Below are 18,809 nucleotides of genomic sequence, written 5' to 3' on the forward strand. Positions count from 1 at the left end.
GGACAGAGAAAAGGAAATTGTGTTGCATTCTCTAAACTTTATGGTAGGGTTATTTGAGAAGCAAGTACTCAGCTTGCAGTTTTGCTGGCATACTTTAAAGGGGGAAAAAAAGAATCGGAATCTTTTTATCTGTCTGCATCACTCTTCTTATTTAAGAGAGCTCTTCCACTTAACATACAGAAAAACTGTTGAAAGATATTGAATATGAAAAATAATCCATGTCGGCTGTTCAAACTGGCTAAGCTCATTAGATGTTCTTTTTTAAATATCTTTCAGGATTCATCCGTGTATGGGAATTGTCTATTTCCTATTAACTAAACAACCATAAAATGAGAGTGAAAGCTTCTGCGAACGTGAGGAGGAATGAAATATGAGATTGGTTACGCTGGTTAGGACACTTTTCCATTGCGTCCTCATAAGTTGGTATTATATGATTTATCAGCAGAGAATGACAGCTGCACTCTCATTTAAATCTTCATTTCGTTATCTCAACCTCCGTCTGGAACTTGGCAGTACTTTCATATAAAATCTTCCCGGAAATCATGCGCAGTCTATTAAATATGAATTGTTGTCTCCCATAGCTAGACACTGCATTCTAATTTTGTATTTTCTCTTGTCCAGCGAAAGCTCTAACAGGATATTGTAAGCGTCTGTTGCATCGAAGTTTCGTGACTTTCGTGCATTGCGTGAAAATACATATGTGGTTGAATAGGAAATACGAACTTTAGGATGCCCCCCACCCCCGTGCGTGTATGTTTTCTGCAGAATTCTTAAATTTTCATTAGGAAGCAAACTATATTAGATTAGACAGGAAACCGGTGCACTGTTGAGCTCCTTTATTTTCTCATTTGTTTTGATAGATAACTAAATTCTTGACAATAGATTCAGCCAATCACCGAGTTGATTTTAAATATATTTCGAAGCAATTTGTATCGTGTCTATTGTGGTTCATCTTAGTATTTGCAAATACTTATGTTATGTTCTTGAAATGCTTGCTTTATGTAAATAGGTTGCATTATCTGCCTTTTTGTTCAAATCCCAATTCCTTCTTTGCAAAGAAAGGTTTTAGGCTGGGTGTTTTTTTTCCTCCCTCGAATTTTCATTATATCATCGTAATGTTTAGTACTGCCAATTATTCATACCTTGTATTCCATCTTTCCCACTTCTCATAAATATCTTAAGTTCTGTTGTTTATAGAAAACAGAAATACAGTTTACGATATAGGTTAATACAAGGGTCAGCTTTATTTTAAGAATTCAACAATTTTCCCCACCTTTTCTCTTCGCTAAATTATTTTGAACCAGCGGTCAATTAAGATGAATACTCTCCTTTCCCCTACATTTAAAATATTCGCATGTATTGCATGGACAGGGAAGGAACACAGAGAGAGACAGAGTTCCTTTCCATTATGCATCTCAGGTAGAGATTCATAATAGTCAATTGCTTGGATTGAGATGACACTTGATAGGACAGGCACGAGCGGTTATTACAAGAATTTGACAGTCTTTTGTGCGGGAAAGAGGTTGGGTAGGTGAGGGAACATTTTGATGTATTTTGTGAACATCTGAAGGTTATACTCCTTGGGGAAAATTGTGTGAGGAAAGCAGTTTTGGAGAACAAGGGTAACTGGAATGAAAGAGGAGAATGAGGAGTTCGAGAACTATGAAGTGAACTTTGTATGGATGATGACCAGCCACTGCTTTTCCATGCTTAGAGGATGATGATGATGAATCGTGAGAAAAATAAGAACATTGCAAACACTTTCTCACTGTTATAAATAAATTAGGCAACTTTTTTTTTTTTTTCACTTTTCTTAAAAACTAATTTTCTTGTTTACAAATACAAGATCTATTGGAACTTTGCTCTATCCTTCCCACAGCAGCAGTCGTGTTCCCTCAAATGGCTGCATGCCCAGCTCCCTTTTTCCCTCTCCCTTCCAGTTTGGAAACTAGTGTATGCAAAAAGTTTTTTTTTACTTATATACCTATCAAATCGTGGGTCAGTGTTAATTATTTTTCTCAGACTTAGTTTCATTTGCAGGCTAATAAAATTTTCACTTTTTCATTTCTCCACAGGTTTCTTCATTTCCTTTTATTTTTATTTTCGAAATAATATGAGTAAAATTGATGTGCATTAATGCTAAATTAAAACAATATTCGTAACTGTGGAATTCCGAGAAGCTTTTGTCTTACATAGTAAAAGAAATACCACGAATTTCTGTTGGGAAGATTGCGTAATTTTTTTTTGTTTCATTTTTTTGAATCGTTTGTGACTATAATAGCAGAAGATTACTGAAATTACTGCGAGATTAGGAAACGTAGCAGCATTCTTTCTTGAGTCTTTTCCAAACCATTTATCCATTATATCGATGTTGTGTCCTCCCCGTTAAGTCCTTCAGAAAAATTAAATTTTAATTGCTTAGTCTTACAGAAAGAAGTTAATTTTCTTTGTACTTGAATTTCCAGAGTTTTTTGCGAACGCTATTAGCTTGGTAAAAATAACTGTTTTACAAAATCTTGAATATCTTCAGAAATTCTTTCTAGACTTTTCACTAAAGTCGGAATGTCTGTTGGCATTACTTCACAGTGGATTTCTTGATATTTGTTGGAGTAGAATATGTTTTCGATTGACGGTTCTGTTAAAATAAATTATATTACTTATGCATTTTAAAACTCAAAAAGATTGAAGTTTAATAATGAAAAGTATGTACTAGTAAACAGATTCTAGCTCTTGGATTTTTCTCATATTGCGAAAGACCCAAAATTTGTGAAGATTTCTTAGCCGGTCTCATACGGATGTACGAGGGATTTTCCTCTCTGAAACTTGCGAAATAGGCATTTTCCTGTTATAGGGTTACCATATTCCAAAATGCTGACACCCCATCGCCTGACCAACTCGTTCCAGACACAAACATCTAACACAAAAATAAATACATATGTTTGAAATCTTTACCTTTGTAAGCGTTGCATTAATTAGATGTGATGAGTATGCTTATTAGAACACACAAAAATATGAGATTTTAAGTGTCATCGCACAGTTAAATTTAAGTGTCTTATGAAACAAGAGTTAGGCCTACATGAAAAAGAATTAGACTTATCACACTACGTACATTACTTTGCAGCCCATGCATATTTTTCACTAGACCTAATTTTCTTTAGCATTTCTTTGTTTTGACACTAATAGTCGAACGTATTTTTACATGTAAAATGTCTGTAATTAAATTTAACTGTGCAAGTCCTTTAATGAAAAGAGCCTTTCAACACTGGCATTGTGACAACACTGGCAGATATTTTCATTATCAAAATGCCGACATGTCCTCATAAATGCTGACGTATGGTAACCCTAGTATTACAGCCAGAGAAAAAACAAACAGAATACAATGGCATGGCATTAATTACTTCAGTCGTGAATCTAAATAAAATAACAGCAAAGACTTCTAATCGCTTCTCTTTTTTAATCCAATCTCTCTTTATGTTTGTACCCTGTACAATGACAGAATATTGGTCAGTAATTAATATAGCAATCAATGACAGTGACTATTATTGAGCTCAGTTATTTTGATTCCATATAAGTAACCTGTAATCGGCGAAGCTGATGCTTGATCACTTTTATTGTAAAATAGTTTTAAAAGCCAGTCACCTGACTGACTGATTCAGAATCCTCTCAGTCCTTCTACTGGCTGAAAAGAGAAACTAAAAGAACTTCATATGAGGTAATATCCTAAGTAATATCATTTATTCCCTTCATTTAAAGTAATGTCCAACTATATCGAATCAAGTTTTAAGTATATATTCCTCCAGTGTTCTATGCAATCTACCACCACCTTCCTTAAGGTACTTCGTATTATGTTTATAAAATTCCTTGGACTAGGTGAAATTTTTGACTATCTCGAAACCACAAGTTCAAGTGCAATCATCTGGTTCTACTTGTAAGTGCTAATCTGATTGTGCGATGCAAATTATTTGCAAAACAGCTAATCGATTTTGGCATGTGAACCTCGCTGTATTTCTCGCCCGATGTGAGATGAATATATTCCGCTTATTGAGGGTCTGAAGTGGCCTGAGGAGGGTTTCGATTATATATATATATATATATATATATATATATATATATACACACACACACACACACAAAAGTTTTTCAAATAACTCTTAGCCCACCCATGATACTAATGTCCTATAGGTTTACGTTTTTTTTTCAAAAAAAAAAAAAGTATAACAAGCTTTTGCATCGTGAAGACCGATTGTAGACGGCACTTTAACATTGTGATGAAGTACCCACGCTTCATATTCACTAGCGAGGTGAGTTAATTTAGAAACAGTGCTTACACCAGAAAGCAGGGAAGCGCAGATATTTATCGGTACCAGATCCCTAAGAGTGTCAGATGACAAGATTGAATTTTCATCTTTTTAACTGGTTGTAACCCAAGAATGCCTTAAGTTCAACTTCGGAATGACTCGCATTCTAATTGGGAGAATTTCCTTCAAGTGTGACTAAGTAGTTATCGTGGAATTTAACGAATGCGTTTTAATGGACTATGCCACGGTCACCGCATTGAACTAAACGTCTGGAACTGTTGACACGTTCTTTTCTCTTCATTTACCGATATCGAGTTTAAAATTTAACAAGTTGATATTTAGATCCGTTGGTAATATTTTTACGCTGCTTCTGTTATGTTCTTATTTCTGACTATTTGCAAGTGCAAAACATTTCGAAATTATATACTATAATAACTTCTGATCTTGCTGGATGGAACTGAATGAAATTTAGGTTCTGCACTAAAAGTTGAGCCATCTCAATTTTCGTTTAAATCGGATTGTTTTTAATGACAAAATTAGGCAAACGATACGAAATTATTATACGAATGACAACAAATACACAGAAGCAATAAACACTCGTTGATTGGATTATCTTGATAATGAATTTGAATTTCTATCAAAGATGCTATTATGAAATTATCAGAACATGCGCAATCGGAACTTCTAAATTGATATGATGAATATCAATGAGAATATTTTGAACTGATGAAAGTCATGTCTAATGAGCAAGGGGTTTCTTATATATATATTTTTTTTTTATTTCTTATATTTTCTTTCTTTTTTGTATTATCTATCTGCAACAGTGAATCTCCAACAAAATATTCTGAGTGAACGAATACAAATGAAAAAAGTCTAATATGACTATAACTGTTGCTTTGTTCGTACGGAAACCATCAATACTTGATAATGAGGCCGAAAACATTTTGATCGTACTATTTGCTACATTGCATTCATAATGAATTTATAAATTAAATTTATTTATTTATATAAATTACATTTTCGGTATAAATTATATTTCATAAACTGCTGATTATATTTCCTTTCGTAAAACACACGACTTCACAGATCAAAATATGTAAAGCAAATCCAGCAGTACAGACTGCTGCTGAAGCAGGTTCTTATATTTTGTACTTAAAAATCGCGAAAATTGTGCGAGTCCTAATGGCATGGGTCTTGCTTAATGACGTGACATGAAGATCAGCGAGGTATTTTTAAAATACAAACAGTGTTGATTATTTGTTTAAACTGCCTATTATCTCTAACCTTCAAACGCCAGTAGTGATCTTTATAATGATGACTTTTGTTTGACAGTCATGACTTTTTTTTTTATTATTATTATTTTAGTTTTCTATCTAGTAAAAGCAAATTGCCGCAGGTTGCAATGGTGCAATTAGTTTCAAGTAAGCGAACGCTGACAGCATGAGTATAGTAATAATAATAAACCATCATCCTTGGTGTTTCTCTAAATTAAAGCCAGCAGAATTTCATTTGCTGCTATGTAATAACAATCTGAACTTCGTTAGAGAGAGAGTAATCGATGTAATCTTCAGAAAAGTCATTTGTTACCGTATTACGTCATTAAATATGTTGCCCAACTTGGAGCAGACTTGTGTGCTGCAAGGTGGAGATAGTGAAAGCTCTTTAATGACTTTTTTTTTTTTTTTGTGTGTGTGTGTGTGTGTGTGTGTGTGTGTGTGTGTGTGTGTGTTTACCTAAAACGAATTATGGCTTGTGCGTAGCGGTATGGCAAGATGTTTTTTTGGGTGATGAAAGCGTGCATCTACCTCTGTCTCATTATTATTATTGCATATATACATTAAAAAATACGAGAAAAATGTTCATGAAACTACTGATTACAGTTCTTTCATCAGAATTAGGTGATCGTGCTTTATGTTTATGAACGACCCATTTTGGATCGATTTTTTTTTTCTTTGTTGGTCAGGTGTCTAGCTTGTCCGCTTTACAACCAATAGACCGCTGACTTGAATCCCACCTTAAACTTGGATGTTTGTGAATGTCTTTCGGTCATATAGATGATTTTCATCACTGAGTGCGAGACCACCAGCCTGCTTTTTGTGTTTTAAAATATAGTCTCTTGTTTGTGCTCTAGATATAGCTGCATTTCCGGATTGTCTAACCTTTAGCTCATCTGTGATATTATAGGTTTGCAACCTTTCTTGAGTAGGATTCACATAAATAAAAATCTGTAAATGTCATTTTTAAAATTTTTATTTATTTTAAAGAATTTTGATAAGCAGCTTGTTTATGGCTCCATTTTTGTGGCTCGCTGTTATCAATATGTTCCCATTGGGCATTTTCCCCTCAAGTTCAAATGCTTCAAAAATGCGTTTAGTACGAAGACCATGCATCTTCCATTGCTTCTGTTGCTTAGTCGATAGGACACGCACTTTCTCAGTTAAAGAGATCCTGGAACAAATTCAGTCAAACACGAGAGGAATTTTGGAAACGAAGCTTGCCAATCCGTCTTAGGCGAAATTGACAGGCTTTTTTTTTTTTTTTTTCACAAAAACAGCGGACCTGGGTATTAAAAAAATCGGGTTTATACGAAAAACTTACACATTTCCTATCTAAAAAAAAAAAAAAAAAAAGATTAGCTGTATGGCATATTGATTACTAGAGACATCTATACCAAACCGTAACTTTTGTCAGTTGTCACTGTATTAAATATTAAATTAGTCGTACTCAAATTGCACTGCTTCACTTTAGGAAATATTTTGCTTTTTGTTAAAGGGATATATCACTAATTTAGCTTAAAATTATTATAAATATATATATATATAGAGAAAGTTTTTTACCTTGGGTATATATTATGTTAAAGATCCCAAGCAATTTTATAAGCTAGGTTTTTTTAATCCTTTTTCCCAAGTAAGCAAGCAGACAAGTAAGTCAAGTTTGCAGCTGCACGTAGTGCAACTCGTGGTAAAGGTGGAGCAAGCTCTGATCACTTTCCTTAGAATTTTTCCCTAATGCAAAGCACATTTCCGCAAAGAAATGTATGATGCTATGCATTAAGGTAATGGTCACTATCCATACCGGTTTCGATCTTTATTGAGGTCTCGTCAGTGGGAGCCAGACCTAAAAAAAATGCCAAGGGTGAAGTAAAAAACCTAGCTTATAAAATATATATATAAATTTGCCGCTAAACAAGCCTTGTGCAATGATGTACCCTTCACTAATCGTAACGCTGGTCAGCACCCGCAGATAAACTTCTCCCAGGCTGGATAAATCGCGCATTCCCGATATGACTAAATGACAATAGCAGTACTTGTACTGCACATTTAATGGCCGTGATGGGATAGCGGGAGGGGTGATTTTAAAACTTCGTCAGAGTATTCCTGAAGGCAAAATAGATGGTTTCATATCATTGGTTGCCTAACACTAGAAATATTAATGCTGAAGTGCAAACTATAAATTCAGAGATGCATAGTGAACTTAAATTAACTCATGGAATAGTGAATAACTCCAATTTACAAATAAATGAAGACCTGAAAGTTATTCCCAAATTAAGGCTAATTTTGTGCAGGCCATACCAAAGCTACCATCGCGTTCATAGTGGACATACGAACGAAAGAAAGTGTTTAATTATAAAGTTTAAATCTAAGTTGACTATAGGAGATGGCTGGAAGAACATAAGATGCATTATGGTAATCTCTGAAAACATGTCAAGGAGCAAAGTCCGTTTAAACGAGCACCTGACTGGAAATCTGATGCATCTGCTGTTTACAGCCAAGAAATGTAAGCAAGAATTATATTACAAATACAATATCTTGATGGCAAACCTTTCGTGGGAAGAGACAGTATTTCCAAAACGTGGCGGATCAGATTTACAAGAGGATATTGCATAGAAATATAAGAAACATTCGAGTAATATGTAAGTAAAAGGTGAAGAAACTCCACCTTTTACTTAGATATTAATTAAAAGGTGAAGTTGCCTTTTTTCATATAGGCATTTTTTTTTTTTTCAAACACACATACACACAGTATTTTTATAGACTTGTAAAGTTGAAATTAGAAGTATTGTAATTAGCTTACGACGAAAACTTTAGTACTAGATTAATGAATTTTTAGTTTGGGTTTAGACAAAAGTTTAGCACTTAAATGTTTTGCCAAACTTCACAAACTGTTTTATGTTCGTCGATAGATGACCAAAAACTAAGTTTTTCCAGGTTTACATCAAGCCTTTGTTTTAGTATACCATAAAATTTAAAGAGAATATGATAGCTACGAAATACTGTCCTAAATTGTTTTAAAGGGTATTTAAATTCTTGATCCTAAACTGTAAACCAAACAACGGCTTTAACGATTTTCTAATATTAGATAATGGCACTCCACAGAGATCTGCCCTAGAAGCAGTTCCAGGTAAACGAAAGCTAAATTACAAAATTAACGGTTTCTCGAATGACACTTCCTTCCTTAATTTCCTCTTTGGACACATAAAAGAAAAAAAAAAAAAAATGCAAACCGATAACTTTTCGACAACTAACAATTTCCACTCAGCTTAAGCTAAATGTCACGAAAAATACGTCATTTTTAAAAAAATTAATATACTAAAAACTATTCAAATATTCTTAAGAAATTCAAATTGTAAATTGCATGGGAAGAGAAACTTAACGTTTATTTTACCATGCAGTTTATTTAGGATTGAAAATTTTTGGTAATTTAAGTTGGAATCCATACATTACTAATTTAAATAATACAGTGCAGATTATGTTAAGTAAACTTAATCTAGCATAGTTTACATAGAATTCCAGATTTTGGAGTATTGAATCTATCTTACTATACTTGAAATTTCCAGTTTCGGCTCTAAAGAGTTTTAGATCTTAACTTTAAACAAATATAAAGGGATATTGAGCTGATTAATAAATATACCTACAGTGTTGAGCATACTACATTAAAAAAAAAAAAAAAAGCTGCAATGAATACTCTCATATTAAACATGGTTTTTGTGTTCTATATTAGTACTCTATTTTGTTCTAAACTACCTTTTGTATATTGCATTGTTTTCATGTATATTTCGCTTCTTTCCTATGTCTATATACAATGATGGCTAATTAACTGTTTTGAATATATGTATTATGATTGGATCAGTTGGACTTAGGTTTCTCATGGTTTTCGAGAAATTTTATACTGTGATTTGGAATTTAGAATAAAATGATTAATTTTAAAATTATAATATCAGATTTTTTTTTTTAAAAAAAATTTAATGTAGCTTCTGGGAATTTTTTATACCTCACGTCCCGCTTTCGTTTGAAACCTTTGAAATCATATACATAACTGTTTGCATAAATAATGAGAATAGAATAAAAATAAATAAAACTTCATCGGCCTGGTAGATAGCATATCCGCTCTCCAACCATGCTTCGGATTCGTATTCCATCGTGGGCATGGATGTTTGTGAATGTCTTTAAGTAATTAGAATGATCTCACTGCCCGATGTTAGCCCACTCTTATTGGAAACTTGAAGTGGCTTGAAAAATTTTGTACTAATGTCAGTGGGGTTCACATTAAAAACAATAAATAAGCGATAGTTCATGGTTTTTACCATCAGAGTTTGTACTCCATAAATACGATCAGAGTGTGTCTGTTGAGTTTATCTTAATCCTGCTCACATCGATCTTATATCGTCTCTCCTGAGTTGCTCTACCTATCATTTCTTTTGAGTCCTCTTCACTTTCCACGACGATAGCCGTGATCGACTTTTATATTCATGCCATTACAACCCTCTCTCCCTAATTCGTTTAACTGTGTCTTTTCAAGCTTCATATGTTAGGCAACCGAAGGAACAAATTTCATCCCGCTCTCATTCATTTCTAAGTTCTCGCGAACATTGACTCCTGTTTGGAAATCTGGCCTCGGATCATAATACAGGAATTTAATAAGACACATATTCGTGACTCATATTTTGTTATTATCCATGCTTTGGATTATGCTTTAGTATATCAGTCGACTTGATTGTTTTACATATATATGTATACTTTTTACTTATACTATCGTATTTCTGTCGTTTGTCAAATCTTTGTGTTTTTCTACTGTTCACAAACCAGCTGTCACTACAGCAAGTGCTTTTCGAGTTAATTTTCGATCTGGCTCACTAGGAGTTTGAGCATTCTATTGATTTTCTTTTCTTAGAGACCCAGAATAGGCTTAAAAGTAACCGCTTTACCCTGGAATTCTAGTTACGAAACCATTGATACTTGGCATGTCTTAGGCTTTAAAGGTCTGTAGTTTTGAGGCCATTTGGCCTTCCTTCGTCTCTCCTCTTCCATATATAAAATATATTTACATCTCATGAGTGGCGGTCATTCTTTTTGGCTTTTCCAATTGCCTCTCCATCTCTTCTCTAAGGAGAAGTCATAAGGAGTAATGGCTACATTTCACGTGTTTTTCCAGTGAGGAGCACCGAAGAGTATTTCTGTTGAATAATTCCAAATAATACTCCTCTCTTTTCCGACTTGACAGGGCGTTTTTATTCTTTAATGACATTTAAATTGGAAGTGAATCATCTTTATATCATCTTAACCATTTTTAGTAAATCTTTCGGTGGGTAATCAGTTTGTTTCTTTGCAATAATCACTCTTTAAATAGCCTTTATATTTGTTAAAACATAAAGACTATTTACTTTATTCTTTAAAGACCATTTGTCGATACGGTTCTTCAGTTCAGCTATCAACACTGAAATTGTTTCAGCCCAAGTGCAAGGATGGTCTGAAATGTTCTCCGCTTCCACCATAGATGGCAACACTATCAGCAAGATTTTTTTTTTTTTCTAAGTTCGTACATCTGTCATAAGCATCCATGTGAAGCTACAAGTCAATTCTATCAAGTAGTTTGTTTTATACAGCTGTCTGAAACAAAAGTGTTGTCTGAATCCCTTGAAATGGATAAAATTGAGTATCGTGCTGCTATAAAAATTCTTTGTAAAAGAAGGTTTAACGCCAAAAGAAATTCATTCGAAGTTCATAAAAGTTTATGGGCACTCTTCTCCTTCGGTTTCGACAATTAAGAAATCGGCTGCTGGGTTTAAACGTGACCGTACCAGCCTTGAAGATGATCCACGTGAAGGACGTCCAAAAAGTGTAACAACACCAGAAATCATTGATCAAGTGCACGATATGGTATTGGATGACTGGCGAGTCAAAGCGCATGAAATTGCTGAGACTATAGGCATTTCAGAAGAACGTGTAGGATATAGTTTGCATGAAGAATTGCAATTGAAAAAGCTTGTGCGCAAGATAGGTACCTCGCTTGCTCACAGCAGATCAAAACACACTCGCATGAAAATCTGAGCGTTTTAACAAGAATAAAACTGATTTTGTGCGTCGATTTATTAGTATGGATGAGACTTAGATTCACCATTACACACCATAATCCAAACAGCAGTCAAAACAGTGGACAGAAGCCGGTTGTTCAGCACCAAAGAAGAAAAAGTCGGTTTCATCAACAGGAAAGGTCATGACATCGGTGTTTTGGGATGCTAAGGCATTTTGTTTATTAATTATCTTGAAAAGGGTAAAACAATAACCGGGGAATATTATTCCTATCTTTTAACCAGGCTAGACGAATAAATTAGTAAGAAAAGACCCGGTTTGCAGAAGAAGAAAAAAAATCTTCTTTCATGCACAGGCCCACAAAGGTGTTTTGGCGATGGAAAAATTAAGGAATCTGCACTATGAATTGTTGGAACATCCACCCTATTCCCGAGATTTGGCTCCCTCTGACTTCTATCTCTTCCCAAAACTAAAACTCTTCCTCGCTGATCAGCGTTTTTCTTTGAATCAAGAGATGATTGCAGTTGTATAGAGATATTTTGCAGAGAACCACTACAGGAACGGGATAATGGCTGGAATAAATGTATTAGTGTTAAGGAAGATTATGTTGAAAAATAAAAATTTACTCTTTTGCCGATTATTAATCGGCAAAAGAGTAAATTTGCCGATATTGTAAACCTTTTTTGTTTCAAATAATCTAATTAAAAAGCTTTTTTTTGTGTGTGGATAGAATTGCTGTTATAATTTTCACAGAAATTTTTTTTTTTCTATTCACTGGAGTTTTAAGTAAAATGTCGAGCTGTGTGCATTGCAATAAGATATCCCTTGTCAGCATAGTTGCGATATTGTTATTCTATACAACTGGCATTTTCTTTGTTGAATAAGGCATAATATTTTGGTAAGTCACTTTTGTTAAAAAAAAAAAAAAAAAAAAATCCCACTGGGTTTGCGATGAATTATCGTTGTCAGCTGTGATCTGTTATTTGTATTTAACCGTAGTGCTTATGATCGTTAATAACAGGCTAGAATGAAATATCATCCTAAAAGGAGATTTGTTATAGTATATGTGAGAAAATATATGTAGCAAAAACAGTTTTTTCTTAATGACTTAAGAATTGAGCTATTTGAATATTGAACTTTAATGTGCATGCAGAATCGATAATTCCTGTCTGTTACGAACTACGAATGAAGTTGAGATAATGTGAGTGAATGTAGCCAGCTTGATAGCAGCGAGGGTCGGTCGATAATGGTTGAGATTAATCTCATTAGAGAACTTCCAAAAATTAAGAGTCATCAAAATTAATGCAGAACTCAATTTTGGAAGCAGTAATGAGGTCAGAACTTCTAAACCGAAATAGTTTTGTAACACTTTAGGCACTATTGAAGAATATATTGTAGTGATTATTACTCTTACAGACTGTGGTCATATGACGAATGCATTCCGAGCGATTGTGTGATATATTGTATGGGAAAAAAAAATAATAAATAAATATATATATATATATATATATATATATATATATATATTTAATGAAGGTAATGCAGAAGTGTGAAGAAATTTATTCTGCGTTGATTTGTTATTGCTGTTTAGCTGGATTTAAAAAAAAAATCAAAAAGTGTAGAGACTGAGAAAATACTACATTGTATGAAATCAATTCCCTTATGAATTGTATCGGAGAGGAGGTTGACTTGCAAAATGCGACAACTCCAGTTTACAACACGCATACTAGAAGCAATTCCCGTGTGATTTAGACAGTATTGTAGGAAATAGGGCATTCTTTCTGCAGTACATTACTTTCATATGTCTGCCCAACAGGTAATATCATCGATATTATTGGAGTTTCTATTAAAACAATTCTATTTTAAGGCTGTAAAAATATTGATTTAGCTGCAAGTGTGTTAATAAATGGATATTTATTAACACACTTGTTAATAAATATTCTGTGTATATATATATGTGTATATATATATATATATATATATATATATATACACACACACAGTGCTATATACAGAGTAAATAGCACTGTGTATATGCTTATTTTATTGGATATATAGGCATAATTTTGCTTCATCATTTAGCTAATGCATAATGCTGATGTTATTTATTTTATTTTATTTTTTTTTTCTCTTTTCAGCGCCAAGGTTAGACAGCGTAAAATCAGATGTCGGATATCATGCGATTGCCAGGGAAAATGGACGCACAGTTGAAGTTTCGCCGAGGATTAGAGTTGTGGATGGTAAGCTTTAGTTTTTTTATTCACTAATTAGAGGAGTTAAGTTTTAAAGAAGTCATCTGAATGAATAATTTCAACAGAAGAATTTTCTTTAATTTTCCGAGTACAGAATGTTAATCATTTATTAATTACAACTCTATGGGGGAAGTCAAAATGAAGTAGGTGATGAGAAACATGTCTTTTTTTTTTCCTCAAAAAAAAAAAAAATAAAATAAAATAATATATGAAACTCAAATGATTTTGTGTATTTAAAAGATTTGTCAGAGCATGGTGGATGCGATAATTTGCTTCATCTTGTTTGAAGAGTGTTTTTTTCACAATGATTCATGGCAGTAACCGGAGTTCTATCCTATTGCAGTTCACACTTCCAGTTACTGTTAAAAGGTCCGTAGAGTTTATCACGTCACTCCGCACAAAAAAACGTCAACGTTTGGACTATTCCTTGAATGTTCCAGCGACGTTGTGGATTTTCAGAATCCCTATATACCGATGCCATGTGGCTTCCTCACTGAAACGCTTTGTTGCGTCCTTTTCGATGCGGGCCACTGTCGTTCAGTGAAATTGTCTGCAGTAAGCGTAGGTGGAGTGCAAGGCGTTTTTCTTGGAATGCGCTATATTATCCTCCTATCTACAGTGTGTTTCGCTTTCCGCGGGCTTCGTAGAAACGACTATCGAACACGGCCGTTTCCTCACCCCCACACTATTATACAACTAGACAAAATGATTTTCCCTAGTTGCATCTGGACTGGAAAATATTTTTAACTGGCATTTATTTACTCACTTGTATGTATTTGTATATACGATGAGTACGTTATATTTTTCCTTTTCTGTCTTGTTGCTAAAATCCTAATGGAAAAATTAGCTTTGAGAATTTATCACTTTAATCAACAAGTGCTATGTCAACATGCAATCCATTCAGAATATGAATGCCCTAATGGTTCGTTCGTAGGTTCCCTCTTGCTGTCAGATCTACCGCTGCGAGGGTGGCATGGACTCATTAAGATCTTTGAACCTTGCAGGAGGTATATATCACATCGTCTTGATTGCTTCCTTTAGATTTGTGTGTTTTTTGGAGTTGAGGATTCAAACGTCTGTTGTTGCATACCACATAATCCCAGATATGTTCTGTCGGTTCAGTTTCTTCAGATTCTGTGACCATTCTGGAAAGATACCCATAGTGTGACATGGAAAGTTTTTGTGCTATCTGGGAAGAATAGATGTACCTGATCAGCTACAATAGTTATGCTATTGAGTGCTACAAAGTACCTGATTAAGGCTCCAAGAGATTCCTAGAAAAACATCCTCCCATATACTCGTATTAACGCTGTCGCCTTCTGCCCGTTTTCACTTATCTCTCTCCTGCTGTTCTGTATGGCATAGCTGAAAACGGCAACATTTATTCAGTATTCAACGGTTTGACACGTTCATTGCCAATCGCGCGATGCGAGTTCTCACCAAACGGCCGATCACGCGTTATCGCGTGGACGTCGCTAACTAAATAAAAAAATAAAAAAAATTTGGCCCCCACACGAAATTCCAATCTTCAGCTTGGCAATGAAAGTGTTAATGACGTTTCTCAGATGCAAACTGTCGGCGATAATTAGGCATAAGCATGTACTCCTTGATTGGGTGGAAACCTAATTCGGAAACCCATGTCTCCGACGTACATTGGATTGCGGTCTGGTGAAAACCCACCGTTCATCGTCTCATTAAATTCCATAGTAAGCCACGGTTTTCCGCCCATGGACTTGTACAACGCAGGGCAACCTGCATTTACGAATATCAGTAAAGCATGTGCGCCCGCTCTTGGTCCACTGAAGTCATGTTCTGCCCACTGTCTTATTCTTGCGATACCTTATCTGCGGCACTTTGTGAATAGTCTTCAGTATTAGCAGTTTAGGATACTGTCGTCCTTCGGCCGTTTCTCCACAATCATACCTTTTTCAAAGACTGTTAGATCATCCCTTTCCCATGTCGATCTTTCAAAAAGCTTCGAAATGAACAGTACTTCACACCTCCAGTGTCATGTATACTGGCTTTTACCGTGATACGAGTATCACCAGGGGTGGAATAACTGGTAGTGAAATAACGGGGATTGTCATAATATTTTGACAGGATTACGTATCCTAAAATATTAGGGTACACAATATACTGTGTATCCTAAAATATTACATTCTAATTAGATTGTTGTAATATTTTCAGGAAAGACTTCCGCTTCTAGCAGTGTGTAGCACGCAGATCATAATAAATACTTTCTGGGCGGCCATTTTTTCAACTTATATTTCTTGTATATTCGGCTTTTTTTTATTTTATTTTTTTTTATTTATTTTTTTTTATTTTAATTTACTCTGAAGAAAGCCTGTCATCTCGCCATCGAACTTAGTTTTAGTCAAGAAGCCTGTATAGCACTATGAAAATTGCCCTGTCGCTGCTAGAAAAGAAAAACCGTTATAGTTTCGATACTAGCCGTCAACATCGAAAGGAGTTTTATATATTTATTTTACTTTATTTTTTATTTATTTATTTTTTTTTTGCCGATTCCCTCAGTTATTCGATCTCTGGTACCGGTACCTTCTTGGTTTTTAACTCTGCAACTGAAATCGACGTAGACCTCGCATTTCCGACAGTAATATGTATCTGTTTAGGACCACAAGATCATGAAATAAAACCATCAGTGACGCTTTTTTTTTTTTTTATAAAAAATTTCTTAATCAAGCGAAGAAAAATGGAGCATTTGCTCCTGGATACCGAAATTTTCAGCGTCCCAGAGATCTTTTTGCTTGGTTAATAGATTTTTTTAATCTTCAAAAATGATTGAAACACTTTCTTATAAACGAAATTTTCATTCGTCGTTATGATGTATAGCTTTCTAACAAAGCTAATTGGCAAACAGATCATTATGGAGCAGAATAGCATAATACTCCCCAGGAAAGATAATGTGTTTATTACAGATTAGTAAATACTAAACTGTAACAAATTAGCATACTCTGAATGCATAGAAATAAAGTTCGAGAAGCATAGGAACTGCATAATTCAAACTTTTTTTCGTTTCAAAAAGGAAATTTTACGAAAAGGATAGATAACCAACATAATACTTGAAGCACATCATTTTCATCATTCTTGGAGTAAGCATCTGCTAATATAATTGAGAGACTATACAGGAAGAAGGGGGATTGGGTGCTGCAGTGTGTTTATCAATGGACTGAAAAAATTATCAAATTTTTCTCATTTTGCGTTTTTCTCTGCCATCGTCCTCATTAGAGGAACCATGCCAGTGATGAGATGGAAATTGTACAGTCCAACACTGGAGATCATTTAGTTGCATAAGTAGCAGTTTCAAAATTCGCCCAGGAGGCCGTGGGTGCGGGTATGGCTTTGTTTAACTACCAAGCAATGCCCTTCTTGCAGATTCTAGGTAGAGCATATTTTGATCATTATAGATTCCATCGAGCCTTGTCTTCGCAACGTTCCCTTAAAACCAAAATTAGCATTTTCTTCTTTACTGTGCTGTGGCTATGAAATTTTCTTTATGGGAAAACGTCGTTCATTAGAAGGGATTTTACGTCGATTTTGGAAAGGTGTAGGCTGTTCTTATGTCTAATCTGTATTAATTCCTCATAATGACACCCAGTTCCTATTCTGTTGATCAGCGTTTCCCAAATGGTGGGTCACGGCTCGGCACCGGGTCACGAAAGCTAAATGCCGGATCGTCTTAAAAAAACTCGAAAACCTAGGTGTTTCGTTTTTGGGTTTTCTTGTTTTTCATGAAACTCTAAAATACAAATAAATAACGTTTAATCGGGATTAATGAATAAATAATTTAATTAAGAGACGAAAAACGCGCTCCGTCCGCGTCGCCATTTTGACTTTAGTTTAATTTCTTTATATTTTTGTAAGAGTAAATGCTTCTTTATTATAATAATAATAAATGAAAACTCTATGAACATTCAATTCTGTTTTATATTACCTATTGGCCATAAAAATTTTAGTGGGTCACGAAGATGAAGTATTAAAATAACTGGGCCACGGGAAAAAAAAGTTTGGGAACCCTTGCTGTAAATGATTTTATTTATATTTTTATCTATTTGTTGGAAAATTGACGTAACACAAGGTTTGAGGTAATAGGATTATTATTTTTTATATTCTCTTTACGGTATCATAAATGTACGCAGTATGAAATCCCTCACTATTTTCTCATGAAAATTTGAGTTTTTCCTCGGGCACAAAAAACAGATATCGAGCTGTCAATACGCATAGTTGACAGATGTAGCACACTCGCTTAATGGCATCAGTTGCTTTACCACTTAAACGATCGTTATTGGTGATATCGAAGAAAATCTTTTTTAGTCAAATCGACACACGCATACACACACAAAAAAAAAACCGAACGTGTTTCTGCCTTATGTCTCTTGTATAAATATTTTCTGAACTCGCTGCTACCATTCTTCCTCTAAATACACGAGCATCTTCTAGTCAGCTTCTGTTTTCTGTCCACCTTCAAATTCGCCGAACCGACTTCTCTTCTTTTTCCATCATTCCATTTGCCACTGTTCTTTGGAACAACCTTCCTCGTAAATAGTCTTCCGTTTTCTCCAAAGAGTATACACCATCATTTCGTTTCTTCCCACATATGGCAACGATCTGCTCTAGGCTAAGGTTTTATAACTTCTCCTGTGTAGAGTTGGTGTTGAAGAAACACAAATTATATTCAGTTTGTGGTTTCATTATAATAGTATTTATTTACATTAGCTCAAGTTAGCAGAACGCCTCTCCATTGATTATCCTAATATTGAAAAGTATTTTCTTTGTACGATGTTTCGTTTAACGAACCGCTTTTCAGGACTTATCCATTTCGGTAATAGAGGAATTTCTGTGCCTGCTTACGAAATTAAAAAAGAAAAATAATCACATCCATTCTCCTTTACCGACTATGGTAAGCCGAAATATTCTTTGAAAATAGCAAG

The 18,809-nt window shown here is 34.5% G+C and overlaps 1 protein-coding gene across 1 annotated transcript in view; it reads left to right on the plus strand.

The window, feature by feature from the left end:
* Cals (calsyntenin 1) overlaps positions 1–18,809 on the plus strand; it is a 365,963-nt gene that overhangs the window by 196,567 nt on the left and 150,587 nt on the right. The window contains exon 2 of the mRNA XM_090412738.1: positions 13,747–13,848. Within this exon, the coding sequence (XP_090268864.1) occupies positions 13,747–13,848 (102 nt within the window). The remainder of the gene's footprint in view (positions 1–13,746; positions 13,849–18,809) is intronic.

Source organism: Typopeltis vanoorti, chromosome 2 (genome assembly GCF_054136105.1).
Source record: "Typopeltis vanoorti isolate ZY-2024b chromosome 2, IOZ_Tvanoo_1.0, whole genome shotgun sequence".
Lineage (NCBI taxonomy): Eukaryota > Metazoa > Arthropoda > Arachnida > Uropygi > Thelyphonidae > Typopeltis > Typopeltis vanoorti.